Source organism: Gavialis gangeticus, unplaced genomic scaffold (assembly GCF_001723915.1).
Source record: "Gavialis gangeticus isolate Ggan-Ray unplaced genomic scaffold, GavGan_comp1, whole genome shotgun sequence".
NCBI lineage: Eukaryota > Metazoa > Chordata > Crocodylia > Gavialidae > Gavialis > Gavialis gangeticus.
This window is the reverse complement of record NW_017729029.1, coordinates 4883792-4897758: the sequence shown is the minus strand read 5'-3', so window position 1 is coordinate 4897758 and position 13967 is coordinate 4883792. Positions and strand designations below refer to the sequence as shown.

The window sequence follows — 13967 nt, the reverse complement described above, 5'->3', positions numbered from 1 at the left end:
CTGCACAGACATCCCAGACATGCAGGCACATGCCTGCAGTGACTCAGGCAAGATGCTGGGGGGCGGGGGGTGCTAAAGCAGTCCTTCCTGCCCTCCCACAGCACTGTGCTGAGGGGAGGGCATGGCCAGGCCCTGGCAGGATGCTCTGATTAGCCCAGCAGGGAATTGATAACAGTGTTTAATCACCCCCAACTCAGTGTTTATTGCCCCATTAAGAAAACAACAGAGGGACATTATGAGCTACCTGTCAATTCTACCTGTTGACTCAGCATGGATGGTAGCCAGCATGGGGTCTGCTAGCTAATACACAGACACCTCTCAGGAAGGCAGAGGAGTCGGGGGGAATTCCTGCTTAGCAGGGAGGGGGGAGCAGCCTGCAGTCTCTGCTGGAGTTCCAGCCAGGGAGCAGAGAGGAGAGGCCAGCTCTGCTGTGGAGCAAAGAGCCCCACTCAACCCAGAGAGCATGCTGGGATGCAGGGGGAGTTTGGTTTATCTTAAACTAGCAAGGGTTCTGGGACAGACATTGCATAAACCAGTTTGATCCAAAATCAGTTAAGTCTGATACTACTTTCAACCATGTTTATCTCAAACCCATTTCAGCCATTTTCAAACTGGTTTATGTGCACTGAACATCTGTTCTGTTACATGTTTAAACCAGTTTCTGATCACTTAAACCAGTATATGTGTAATGTCTATCCCTAGCCTAATAGCTCTCAGTTAGAAGCAGATTTAAAACATTACCTAAAGGTGTGGGGGTTTAATTTAACATTGAGGTAATCAGTAACTTCAAAATGCTTCTGAATGTTAATTGGGTTACACCCAACCTCTGCTGCCTGTGCATCTTCCATCTAGGAAGGAATGCCTCAGAGTCTGATCCCACTGCTATTCAACTCCCACTGAAGTTAATAGGCCTTCTGTCTGCATAGCAGCTGCAGGGCTGAACTCCTCAGTAGCATGCATTAGTTTCCAGCTAGTTAACAGACCTCACTTTACAAGGGATTTCTCCCTTTGCATGAAGAACTGCAACACGTGTAATAAATTAATTGCAAAACAAGAAAACACGTTGCTTTACCTGACAGGGAAATTAATGCTGCTGCCTTAGAAGCTTCTGCTTGTTTAAGAAGTAGCCAGGATGCTCTCACTTAGCAAAAGACCCTGCCTTGTAACCTACAGAAAAGAAATTGCTCATAGGTTCCTCTGCTACATCAGGGTCTATTATGCCTCTTGCCAATATGCATGCAAATTCTTAAGTATGTATCAAAATATTATGGCTCTTCAATCTTTTCTTAGACCAAACTGCCAGAGATATTGTCTGACAGGCCTTTTATTTGACCTGAGTTTGTGCAGATAAGGACTAAACTATTTTCACTTGTAATTTCTTGGGGTACAGAAACGCCAGCCTTAACAAATCTGTAATGTGCTCTTTTCTGTCTACAGTTGGCATTTAATGCAGTGTTAAAATAAATTACAAGGTAGCTTAATCATGCAGCTCAAAAGAATACAGCATCTTTTAGGGGACTGTGCAAGTTGCTTCATTTTTTGCTCTTCCCCATTATTAGTAGTAACAAATAACCATTACTTGTAATTCACAGAAGAACTAATTAAGCTCCAACCCAATCTGTATCTACTTTTTCAACTTTAGATAATAGTATGCTTAAAAACTCCTGCATTTAGTATATCCAGAATATACGCTTGTAGTAAAATAAGAAAAAGCTAAAAGCTTTTATTATACCTCTTTAAGCAAACGTACATATACGTGTGAAATTATTGAGCTAATATAGGGTGATGTACTTTTCATAAGACAGGGAAAATTGATGGAGATCTCTAAAGTAAAAAGATAAAGATTTATATTTCCTGACTGTCGCATGTCTAATGCTAGAGGGGGAAAATGCCAAATGCTGGCATCTTCCAATACAAGAATCATCTCAATTCCTCCTTGGCTGGTACATGAATTTTCAACAAGGCATAGTCTCCAAAGAGAGATCTAGCTAGATTTAAATACACTGAGCTCTAAACACTGAAGAGTCTGTTGCACCTAGTAAGGAAATCCCAGTGTTAGGTCTTATCTACCCATGTAGTTATCTTTGATTATCTGTTCCTGGATAACTTTTTTGTTTAAGGTTAGGAATGTTTAAGGCTAGGAAGGCTAGGATAACTGTTTTTGTTTAAGGCTAGATGTTTTATTTGTCCTGGGATCAGCAGTGCCAGTTTCTGTCCCAGAACAGAAGTTGTGGGATTGGTATGTATACAAACAGCCCTTACAATCAAGGCTGAGCAGCTGAATGCACTGCTTCTTTTCTGTCACTGATCCAATGATGCAATCCTAAAACAACCATTCAGATGCACTGTGTGATGCCCTAAGTGTTATTCTGTGAACTTTTTTAGAGCCTGTCCCAGGACAACGAACAAGGATGTCTGAACAATTGCTTTTTGTCCCAGAAGAAAATGGTTTCTCCCAGGACAAATGTGATGTCTCTTCATATCCTAACTCTATATGAGCCAGTTTCTTGTGGAATAAAATGGACTACACACAGAGTTAATCCATGGGTAACTCCATGGGTAGACAACCCCTTAGAAATGAGATTCAGATGTTGGATCTCCCCCATTCGTAATCGCCTGGTCACCCATTTCCTCCTGTATTGCTGGCAGTGCAGTAGGCTTCGTGAGAGGGGTGTCAGTCTTGAAGAGGGAATCCATTTTTATTTGGGGTTTTATGTTGAAAGACTTTTGGAAAGATTCTGATGTGAAGTAATAGATAAATGGGTCAAAGCAGCAGTTCAGTGTTGCAATGCACAATGTGATTGGGTACATTGTCCTAGCAAATCTCTCCAGGGAGCAGTTTGCTATGGCTTGCGATCTCACCAGAGCATACAAGAAGAGTATGGAATTGTAAGGCACAAAGCATACTACAAAAATGGCCACATGAACGATGATCATCTTCAATACTTTCTCTTTGTTTGTCCCAATCTGAGATAATGTAGCTGGTTTCCGAAGAGTCCTCAGAACCAATGAAGAGCATGTAAGGTTGAGTAGTAAAGGAATGATGAATCCTACTACTTCAATAAATATAGTGATCTTAGACAAATAGGTCTTCCAGATACGTTTGGAAAAACCCTCAAAGCAGGTTGTGCTAGTGTTGGAGATGTTGGTTGTAGAGAACAACGAAGCTGAAATTCCACCACTTAAAACCAGTATCCAAACACCAGCACACACTATGGCTGAATTTCTTCTTGTCCTAATGGTACGAGATCTGAATGGGTAAACAATAGCTAGGAATCGATCAACACTGATGCAAGTGAGAAACAGCATGCTTCCGTAGATGTTGGTGAGAAACGCCGTCCCTGAAATCTTGCACAAACTGTCTCCAAAAGGCCAATGCCTGTTAAAATTGTAAAAAATTTTAAAAGGCAACGTGAATACAAAGAGCAAGTCTGAAACAGCTAGGTTTGTCATAATGATGACGGTCTCACTTCTCATCTTCATTCTACAGCAGAAAACAAGTAGGGAGGCACAGTTCGTGATTAAGCCAAGGATGAACACAACACTGTAGACTGCTCCATACAGATTGTATTTAAAGGAATCATCTATCAAGCAGGTATGATTATTGCTGTGGTTTCCCATTCCAAGTTTGTGATGTGCTTTGGGAGCCCTTCAAAGCTGAATTTAGTGACATCCATAAAATAAGTTAGTAAGCTCTTCCTTCCTTAAGAAACACATTCCAATGATGTTGCTTGAAACGGATGGCACGTATTTGTCGTTTGTCCCTTCCATCCTGAGGGGGAGAGAAGAAAAAAAAAAGCAGTCAGATCTGCATCTAATTGTACTATAAATACATGGAAAATGCATAATCATCCGTCTCAAAAAGTTACAAAACATGTTTTTAGAATTATGGATATTTAGGAATTTTTAATGCATTTCAAGTCATTAGATACTACATAAGTAATAGTCTAGGTACCTTTTGTTTCAGTAATGTAATGACATAGATTATTCACACTGCTATAAGAAATGTATTTTCTTGTATAATAATTTCAAATTTCTTGATTCACCTGGAAATACACCCAGAAGGGAACTTCCAAAAAGCCACAAAGGACAGTTAGGCATTTATCCTGTGATAAATCATTTTTATCTCAGGACAAAGTGCCATCACACAGACCTCCATGCTTGTTATCCCAGGGTAAGTGCTAAAAATGTTTCCTGAATAAGAGGCAGTAACAGTTTATCCCAGGATATTGCAAAATATGTTTGTACAGTTATTCTGGGACTTTATTATTGAATCAATGGCAGAAAAGTGGCAGTGCATTCAGCTGCTTAGTACAACCTAAAAAGGGCAATGTATGTACGTGCCAATTCTGAGATATTTTTGTTCTAGGACAAACACAGGCACGGCTTATTCAGGGACAAATACATTATCTGTTCTTAGTCTTAGGCACCCATCTTCTCACTGAAGATCAGTGTCAGCAGGCTAACTCCATCTCTGACCCCTGGAAAATCTTCCCTTAAACTCTTAAGCTGGCCATAAGGTTTGGGAGGAAATAATGTCCTAGGACATGCGTAGATGAAACGAGGGCCCTATATTGAAGTGGTGAGTTTAAAAAAAAAGCCACTGCTTTAATTTAGGGCTGATTAAACCCTGGTGTCATGCATACACCCTGGGTTTGTGTTGAAGTTTATATTTCTATGTCACTGCAAATTGATGTTGACACAGACTGTCAATGGGAAACTCATGCACGTGCTAAAACTAAGCTGGGCCTGTGTCATTGATACAATTAGGAGCTAAAAGATTGCACTGTAACTATTCAGTTTTCAAGTGATTGCACGCCACGGGCATGTCCAGACATGCAGGCATGCGTGGTTTGTGGCACCGCAAATCACACACGTTGCACGTTAAACCGTGTGTGGGGCTACTAATTTGCAGTGGGAGTGGAAGGGGGGGTAGGGAGGCAGGGGAAATTGGCTACTAGGATGTTCTGGTAGCAAAAAACCCCCCAGAACAATAAGTGGTGCAAAAGCACTTGATAATAGTTGGCGCCAGGACAAAAATACAGAGATGGGGGAGCAGGCAGCCCAGGAGGCTGGCTGGGGCACAGTGTGCCTCAGCATGGGGCTAACTGGCCAGCTGAGGATGCCCCTCACTGAGGGATGCAGAGACAGGGAGCACCAGCCCAAGGCTGCCTACTCCTCTGTCTCGAGACATGCTGCACCCCAGCCAGCACCCACTGAGACTCAGCATGCCTCAGCACAGGGGCTCTGCAGCATGTGGAGATGAGGGAGCAGGCAGCGGGCTGCCTGTTCCCCTGGCTCCATGTGCCACCCTGCTGACTTACCTGCCGCTCTGGTGGGGAGGGGAGTGTGAGCTGCCAGCAAGTAAAGCAGTCGCTGTGTTGTGGGGGGCCTGGTGTTTCCCTCCGCAGCAGCGGTGGCCCTCCCCAGACGGCACCTGCCTGCAGGCACCCAACTCGGGCGGTCCCAGGGAGCACCGCAGCTGCGGAGGGAAGCACTGGACCCCTGCACAACTCAGGCAGGCAGGTAGGCTCGCTAGGGGGGACCGAGATCAAGTTCACCACTTTTCTTGGGCAGAGCCTGCTTTCCCAAGCTGCTGCCAGGTTGCCTGCAGGGCTTCCGTGCAGCTCAGGGGCTCTGCAGGAGCCTGGTGCATCGCTCCACGGCTATAGGGGCAGCAAACTAAAATTCGAAGGAGTTTTAGTTCGCTGCGCCCCAAGTCATTTAAGGCGCACTACACTGCTAAATTTCCTGCAGCGGCTGGAATTAATGTGCAATACATGGCTGAGGTGTTCAAATACTGCCACCATTAAGTGGTGCAAAAGCATTTAGCCCGGTTTAAAGTGTCGTGCACACATGCCTCTTGTTTAGTCTACACACGGCACTAGGCACAAGACATCATGCACATCTAGAACCAACAGCATTCTGAAATGTTCATCTGGAGCTGTGCAGAGAACAGAAACGCTATACTGTACAGTATTCTGGTGCTCTGACATTTTGGTTTGAACCAATGAAGCCAGAAAGCCTCAAATTATCTATAAAAGAAAGAATTCAAAAACAGCACAGAAAATGTTTCATTTTGATAATGTACCTTGATTTTGCCTCTTTTAAAATTTATAATAGAAACATTCTATACAAAATTGTTTCAAAATGAAAAAAAGTCACAGCTTTTGATTCTGGAAGGATTAAAATAAGATATTTCACCATTGTCACAACTTTTTGGTCTTTTCTGAAAACATTTCTGCAAAAAACAAAAGCATTTAGGGTTTGTCAGTGCTTTTTTCTCCAAAGGAAAATAGTTGTCTTTGACTAATTTCAGAAACAGGAATGTTGGAAATAAAACAAAGTCTCTTCTCCTGTGACCTCTAGTCCAATGAAGCAAGGTCTAGAGATACAGACAGTTCATATAATACCAAAAAAGTTAGATGTCCATCAGAAAAGAAGAGTTTAGGGCTTCACTCAGCCTTGTTCTATCCCAAGTTCACTGATAAGACTTCTGCAAAAAAAACCCAAACAATTTTCTAAATACCTAAACAATTTTAAGTTAGCTTTTTTTTTTTTTTTTTAATTTGACCATGGGCAGGGTCATACCTCAGAGGAAGTGAAAAGAAGGGCAAGGTCAGGCAACTAGAGGAGAAATTTCTGCATCACAATTTACCATAAAGTAAATGGGGATCAGAAAAGCTCGGTTCCTGTCATAATTTGTAATCTAATAACTGACCTAGTAACGAAAAATGATGTGGGGGGAGGGGGTGTTGATAGATGAAACCATTCATCAGGAGCTGGAGCCACACCACATAGAGACCCTGTGGCAGTAGGGGATAAATAGCAAATGTGAGGTGTGACTGGCTTAAAGTCTACGAAATAAATGAAGGAATGTGTTGTGCACAGGCTGTAAACAACCAAATGAAATTTGAATATTGAATCAAGAGAACCGATTACATACTGTCTTATAAAATCAAGTATTTGCCACAATGTACGCCTGCTTAAAAAGTTTACATTCTCCGTGTTTTTGAGTGTATGTTATCCATAGGTCAACTGGCGTAACATGAACTGCTCAAGACACTACTACATTTTTTGTAGGAACAAGACTTTGCCTGGTGATGACAGACAAATTCTAGATTAATCTGAGTGCCCAGAAACCCATACACTTACTACACATGCTGCAAAAGCAGTACTGCGTGCTAGTCTTCTCATCAGAGGCCTTCCCTTCCCCTATATAGATTATCCCTGCTAAAGAACACAATACTGTGTAGGGAAATGCCTGGAACATAGTGCTGACTCACAAGGCATTTATCCAAAACAGATGGACCATGGCCCCAACTGCAAATCCTTACCCTGGAACTGCCCTTCACGCATTTCCTGTCACAAAGGGCTGAAGCAACAACTTCTCTATAGATCTTAAAGGAGTTAGCACTTTGGCAGAAAAATATAGCAGTAAGCCACCCCCTTTGCTCATTGCCTGTCCAGCTAGCTGTGCATGTGCTGCACTTTCAGAACCTGGCCTCTAATTTCCTGGCAGGCTTTTGGTACATAATAAAGAGACATCAGAACATTCATGTTTTATTTCTTTATGTTTGAGCTCTGTATTTGTAGCAAGATTCTGGGTTAACACACGTGCAGATCTGAAGTAGACATGCCATTATCTGATTGCTTTTGGTAGTGTGACATGACAAACAAGATCAAAGCCTGCATTCAAATTTTTGTGCCGTGTAAACAAACCGAAACTTTGTTATGTGAACCAACTATCTGTTGTATAGAAAGAGCAAAATGTTCTTTGGTCTCCCTCAGCTTTGCAATGCATGCATTTCTCTTGCACTACTTCAGTGTCTGCCTTGTTAACTTCATGCCAAATTGAAAGTCATTGCCAAGCAAATGGAAACAAACAAGAATTTCATAGATACTGAATGCACAACCTCATTTTAGAAGGGATGATGATAAATTATTGGGAAATGCACTCTCTTTACATATGATTATTTTAGATTACTTCATAAACTAAATCACCAAAATTAGCTACTATGTATGCATTTGTGTAGGAATAATACTTTCCCTTCCTGCTATCTACATAAATGTTATGCTTTCCCTTCTTTTAAGGCAATAACATGCAATCAGAGTAATAGACATGCCACTCCCAACAGAGGTCGTCCGCTTCATCCGTAAACCTCGGCCTAATAGATCCATGCTTGTCTTCTAACTGTCCTGGAATATATGAAGAGACTCATCTGAAGAAATCTTATAACAGTTACAGCAAAGTTTAACTTCCACAAGTAAACTTTCCTTTTTTATTCCTTATTTAGACCCAAGTTTTCTAAGTGGCCTCAGTCTGTACTCCCTATTCATGCCTCTAAATTTTGAGGAGGCATAATATTGGGGATCCATGTTTCTACACACCCAAAATTTAGGTTTGTGTGCTCACAACAAATGTGGAAAGACAGCTCCCCAGTTTATGTGCATGGTCTAGGATTTTTCGATGCACCAGACTGTACTCTGAACCATATGCTTGCAATCTTAGGCTAGGGACAGAAGCTACACATAAACCTGTTTAAGTGATCAGAAACGGGTTTAAACCTGTAACAGAACAGAAGCTCAGTGCATATAAACCAATTTCAAAATGGCTGAAACTGGTTTAAGATAAACCTTGTTGAATATAGTATCAGACTTAACTGATTTGGGTCAAACTGGTTTATGAAACTTCTGTCCCAGACCCCCTTCTGACCCCCAAGTTAAATCACAGTTTCCCAGCATCCCAGCATGCTTTGCAACCCTGGATTGGGCTGGGCTGTCTGCTCCAGAGAGCAGGCCTGGCCCACTGTCCCTGGAGCAGTGAGGGCTGGCTGACAAGGGGGTGGGGAAGCAAGCCCGGTTGGGGATGCAACCCAGTCTGCAGGGGGGAAGGGGTACTGCCCCCCACCCCCCAGGAACCAGGAAGCAGGGCTAAACACCCCTTTCCCCCACTCAAACTTACTGCTGGTTGCAACTGTGGACTACAAATCCCAGAAGTGCCTGGAAGCAGGAAGAGGAAGTAGTCAGCAACACTTGCAGGGTCCTGCTGCTGTAATTGTGGACTGCAAATCCCAGAGACCTCGGGGACATCAGGAAGAGGAAGTGAAGACACAACCAGAGAGCTGTGCTCTAGCACCTTCCGGCTTCTGGCCTGAGCCACTGCAGGCATGTGGCTGCATTTCTTGAATCAAAAGGTAAGTGTCTGTTCACTTCTGTTTCAAGTTAATCTGTGCATCTTAGACTAACCTGCAAAGACTGAATTGGTTCAGTGCTTTTTGATCGTCTGTACTTAGCTTTAAAGGCTACGTTAAAAAGGTTTGCATTTATGGGCAGCCAAACTGCATTATATGTCAGCAGACTGACTTAAGTATCCTGAAACTCCAGTATACTGGGGAAAAGATGCCTGATCATTTACTTACACTTGCCATACACTTCTAATTCCAAAGCATTAGGGTTTACAATTTTAATTTTTTGAATGTAAGCTTCATTCTCTTCCTCACCATCCAGAACGAAAGCAACAACAAACTTTTCCTGTGCATCCTGCTTACCACACTGTTGCTCTGTTGTGAAAAATTAAGATACGGCAGCACATTTTTAACATGCCACATTAAGTGTGTATAAACAAACATCTTTATAAAACTCTGTTTTTCAGTCAGGTCACATCTGTAGATTAACTGTCTTCAGTGTAAGATACAAAAACAATTGTGGTTCAGCAGTCATTAATAATGATTCCCTAATGGAATACACAAAACCACTTTATGTTGTAGTAGAGAATGACTTTGTCTATTAAATCTTGTGTCAAGGGGTGCTGCAAGAAAGCCTGCATCTGCTGTTAGGCAAACCAGTGCAACCCCACTGAAATCGGAGTTAAACCAGTAAGGATGCAACAGGTAAACTGAGAGTAGAACTTGTTCTCCATCAGTTGTCCTCCATTACAGGGATGTTTCTCTGCCATACGCTTAAAAATACTAGTAAGTGTAGTCTCCTTCACCTTCCTAAGACACAAAACTGCTTTGTTTCTGTCCCTGTTATTCCATTGTGTTTACATGTTAAGACACCCATGCAACTTCCATGTCCTAGCCTCTCCAGACTTTTTGATAATCATGTATCTTTCCTCGGCATCCAAAGGCTTTTAATTTGGTTTTGTACAGCGTAAATTGCATGGCTGTCCAGAATGGACAAATATCAACTTTCCTCAGATAACTGTGTCAGAAAGTCTCGAGTCAACAGCTAGTGCAGGATAGAGACTGGCACACTCAATACCTATGCTGGTATTATATCCCTGACTTCCTAGGTCAGACTCTCTACTGGCATCACATAAATCACTCTGATATAGGGCTGTATGTCATGTCTTCCTTTTTTAATATTGGTATAAGGACAGGTTATACTGGTGTAATCATGTGGTTTGTCCAGGCCTTGAGCTTTGCAGCTCTTATTGTTGAAGCTGTTTTCCTTCTGTTACCTCTAACAGCTCACTCTCCACACAGTGTCTATTATACAGAGGGCCAGAAGATTAAAGTCTGGACTTGGAATTGAAACTCACAATTCATATCTTCTTGACATATGCTAGTATTATAAACAGAGATGAAAAATATTTACTCAAATATAAGATGGCCCTGATTATAAAATGATCCTCTCCCTCCCCAATAATTAGATTCTGTATCTGGAAAATTTCTAAAGGATTACAAATTTTCCAGGTATAGAATCTAATTACTGGAAGCTTGCCTGGAATTTGTCCCTTCCTACTGTTACAGCAGGGAAAATTAAATCTAGAGAGTGTGTCAAGTAGCTCTTGCCTTTTTCCCTTCCCAAGTTCTCCCTCCCTCCTCCCTTACTGTCAGACCCTGCTGTCCCCGAGTACATCGAAGTGAGGAGCAAATATGAAAACACTAGCCTTGAACTAAACATAACTATAGGAATCTGCATATAGTACCCATAGACTTAATCCATCTGGAATTGATGCATTTTACCTTTTTTGAAACTGCTGCAAGATTTAGCACAGGTACTCCATAAATACTTTTAAGCAGCACTTTTGTATTTACTTATGTAGAGTACAAACAATGCATGATATTAGTCCAAAGACAAAAGGCGCATGATTTACCATCTAGATCACTGGGCTGAGCCCCAGCAGAGTCAACAGTGTTTCAAGTCATTGAGGCCCCAGAGCTTGGCACTGCTCAGTATGTGTGTATACTCCGGACACCTTCCCCTCCACCACCCCCATGTGTTCATTAGTCCACCACTCATGACTGGAACCAGCTGTTCTTGTCACGAGTCTTGGGATGCTCTAAAAATGTATATGCAGGTGAGGCACAGGACAACCTGGTCCGGCTCTACCTCACGAAGGGTGGGGTGACACAGATTACATGAGACAGGCTGAGAGAGGAAGAAACAGAGGGATTTTGGGTGAACTGTTTGGGGCACAATTTGGTGATGTTTGGTAGACGTTTAAAGCGGGTGAAGAAACAGGAATTATTGGAAATGGGAAAGAAAGGCACAGCTCAGCTACGAGAGTAAAAAGGAAGTTGAAATGTATTCAGTATATAGTGGCTTATCATAATTTGAAAAAGAGTTGGTGCTGAGGGGGACTGAGAACAATGGGTACTACCATATATCTTATTTGGATGTGTTACACTAATCTGCCCTTGTGGTAAGTTCCTACCAGTATTTCACTTCTCAGCATCTTGTGGGCTCAGATTAAGTGTGGCAACTGGGCAGAAGCCTGGGCAGAAGCCTTGATCAATGACCCGAGAGGCAGGAGCAGAGAGTGGCAAGATGGTGGTAGCTATGACTGCTGGTGAGCTGAGAGCAGACAACCGAAGATCAGAGAAGGAGAGAAGAAACCAGACAGAGTGAAGTCACAAATATGGAGATTCAGATTGAGAGCTGGAATTACGATTGGCAGCTGGTGCAGCAATACACAAAGATGAAGGCAAAAGTAAAAGCAGCTGAAACTGCACAGGGAAGGAGCAAGCCAGGAGAAGAGTGATGGGAAGAAGATAAGAGAGCAGCCAGACCAGGGCAAGCAGCAACAGGAACCAGAGCGCTGAAGAAGAATGAAAAGGAGGTGCCGGATGATGGAATCTGGAAGGCGGCGGCAAGCGGAGCCAGGACAAAAGGGACAGGGATCCCAGAGAGACTTTGGAGGCTCAGGGTATGTGCGGCAGTGACTAGAGAGAAGGCACAGGAGAGACAGACCATAGAGAGGTATGACTTTTTTGACTGATATTTTGAAAGTGAATCCCAAGTACTTATAATGAATGATGGCCCACCCAAACAGTATCACCTTCTGGCACGTAGGGCCCACGAGCAGTTTTGGAGCAACTATAAGGAAATGGAGGAGAAGGAAGAACCACAAGGACTGATTTTTGCTGCTGAACAAGAGTCAAGGGAGAAAGTGATCATTGTCAAACTGTATTTGGACATCCGTGAGGAAATGGACACGGATAGTCCAGAGAGTACTGTTTGTGGAAAAGGCGAGAGAGAAATATAATGTGTGGACTGGGGTGTTTGGGGTGCGACTGATTCTAAGGGAGGAGGAGAGGAGCCCAGGAGAGATGCGGCACCTACTGTCAGTTATTCGTGTAAGAGGGCACTGGGGCTACATCATATACCAAGGGCAGACCCATCAATGTAGCAAACGCGGGCAGGAGGGCATTTGGCAGCCTATTGTAGCCTGACCATTTGCTACTGGTGTGGTGGGAGAGGGCAGAGAGCTCATATGTGCCAGGAAGTGCTGAAATGTGGAATATGTCAGAAGGAAGGCCACATGCAAAACATGCCCAGATTCTCTCTCTAACAAAGCAAAACAGATGAGAGAGGAGGAGGAAGAGGTAGGGGAGGTTGGCATGGATTCAGAGAAGGAAACATTGGTGGAAGAAACACCGGAGGTGGAAAGGAGTAGAATGAGTTTTGTGGTGGCTGCACAACGAGAGGAGGAGAAAGAAGAGGAGGAAGAATATGGAAGCACAAGCATGGAAAGAGCAGTAGAGAAAGAAATCCCAGAGATTCACCAAAGAAGAAAGTTTTAATGTAGAGAAAAGGATAGGGATGGAGCCATAGGAAAGGAAGAAACAAAGGCTGTCACGGTTACGGAAGAAGAAAACAGGGAGAAGGGAGAAGTGATGCTAGAGGGGAATGATAGGTTGAAAATGGAGACAGAAGGGTCTGCTGAGCCAGAAGGAAGTGTGTGTATGAGGAAGGAGGCAGGGAAGACAATAGCAGCCTCTCTCAATAGAAGCTCTGGAGAACCTAGTGAGAGCAACCAGGATGAGGAAGAGGGGACGAACAAGAGTCTCTGATTATCAGCAGTGACATGGACAACCCATAAAACGAGAGATGAGGACCAGTGGCTTCCACCTTTTCTTTATCATGACGTTGTGTTGTAACTTCAAATGTGAGAAGTTTATTGACAAGAAAGAGGTGGGACTGAATGGCAGCAACTTCAAGGTCTATCAGTGCAGACATAATATGTCTACAAGAGTGTGCATAGTTTCATAGTTTCTAGGGTCGGAAGGGACCTGAGCAGATCATCTAGTCCAACCCCCTGCCATGGCAGGAAAGAGCACTGGGGTCAAACGACCCCAATAAGGTGGTCACCCAACCTCCTCTTAAAAACCCCCAGGGTGGGAGCCTGCACCACCTCACTTGGAAGCTGGTTCCAGAGCCTAGCCGCTCTGACTGTGAAGTAGCGCCTCCTGATGTCCAACTTAAACCTTCCCTCTGCCAGCTTGTGCCCGTTGTTCCTGGTCACTCCTTGCGGCGCTCGGGGGAACAGGGACTCCCCCAGCGCCTGCTGATCCCTCCTAACCAGTTTATAACAGGCCACAAGATTCCCCCTCAGCCTTCTCTTTTGAAGGCTGAACAGGTTCAGGTCCCGCAACCTTTCCTCATAGGACCTACCCTGCTGTCCCTTGATCATACGAGTGGCCCTCCTCTGGACCCTCTCGATGCTGTCCACATCC

At 43.4% G+C, this 13967-nt stretch overlaps 1 protein-coding gene across 3 annotated transcripts in view; it reads right to left on the bottom strand.

Annotated features, from left to right (window-relative positions):
* Positions 1-808: 808 nt before the first annotated feature.
* The window catches only part of LPAR4 (lysophosphatidic acid receptor 4), an 84262-nt gene continuing 71103 nt past the window's right edge, over positions 809-13967 (bottom strand). For all 3 annotated transcript variants that reach the window (XM_019521141.1, XM_019521139.1, XM_019521140.1), the window contains exon 2: positions 809-3772. In XM_019521141.1, coding sequence (XP_019376686.1) covers positions 2572-3621 — 1050 coding nt within the window. In that variant the 5' untranslated portion in view covers positions 3622-3772 and the 3' untranslated portion in view covers positions 809-2571. The remainder of the gene's footprint in view (positions 3773-13967) is intronic.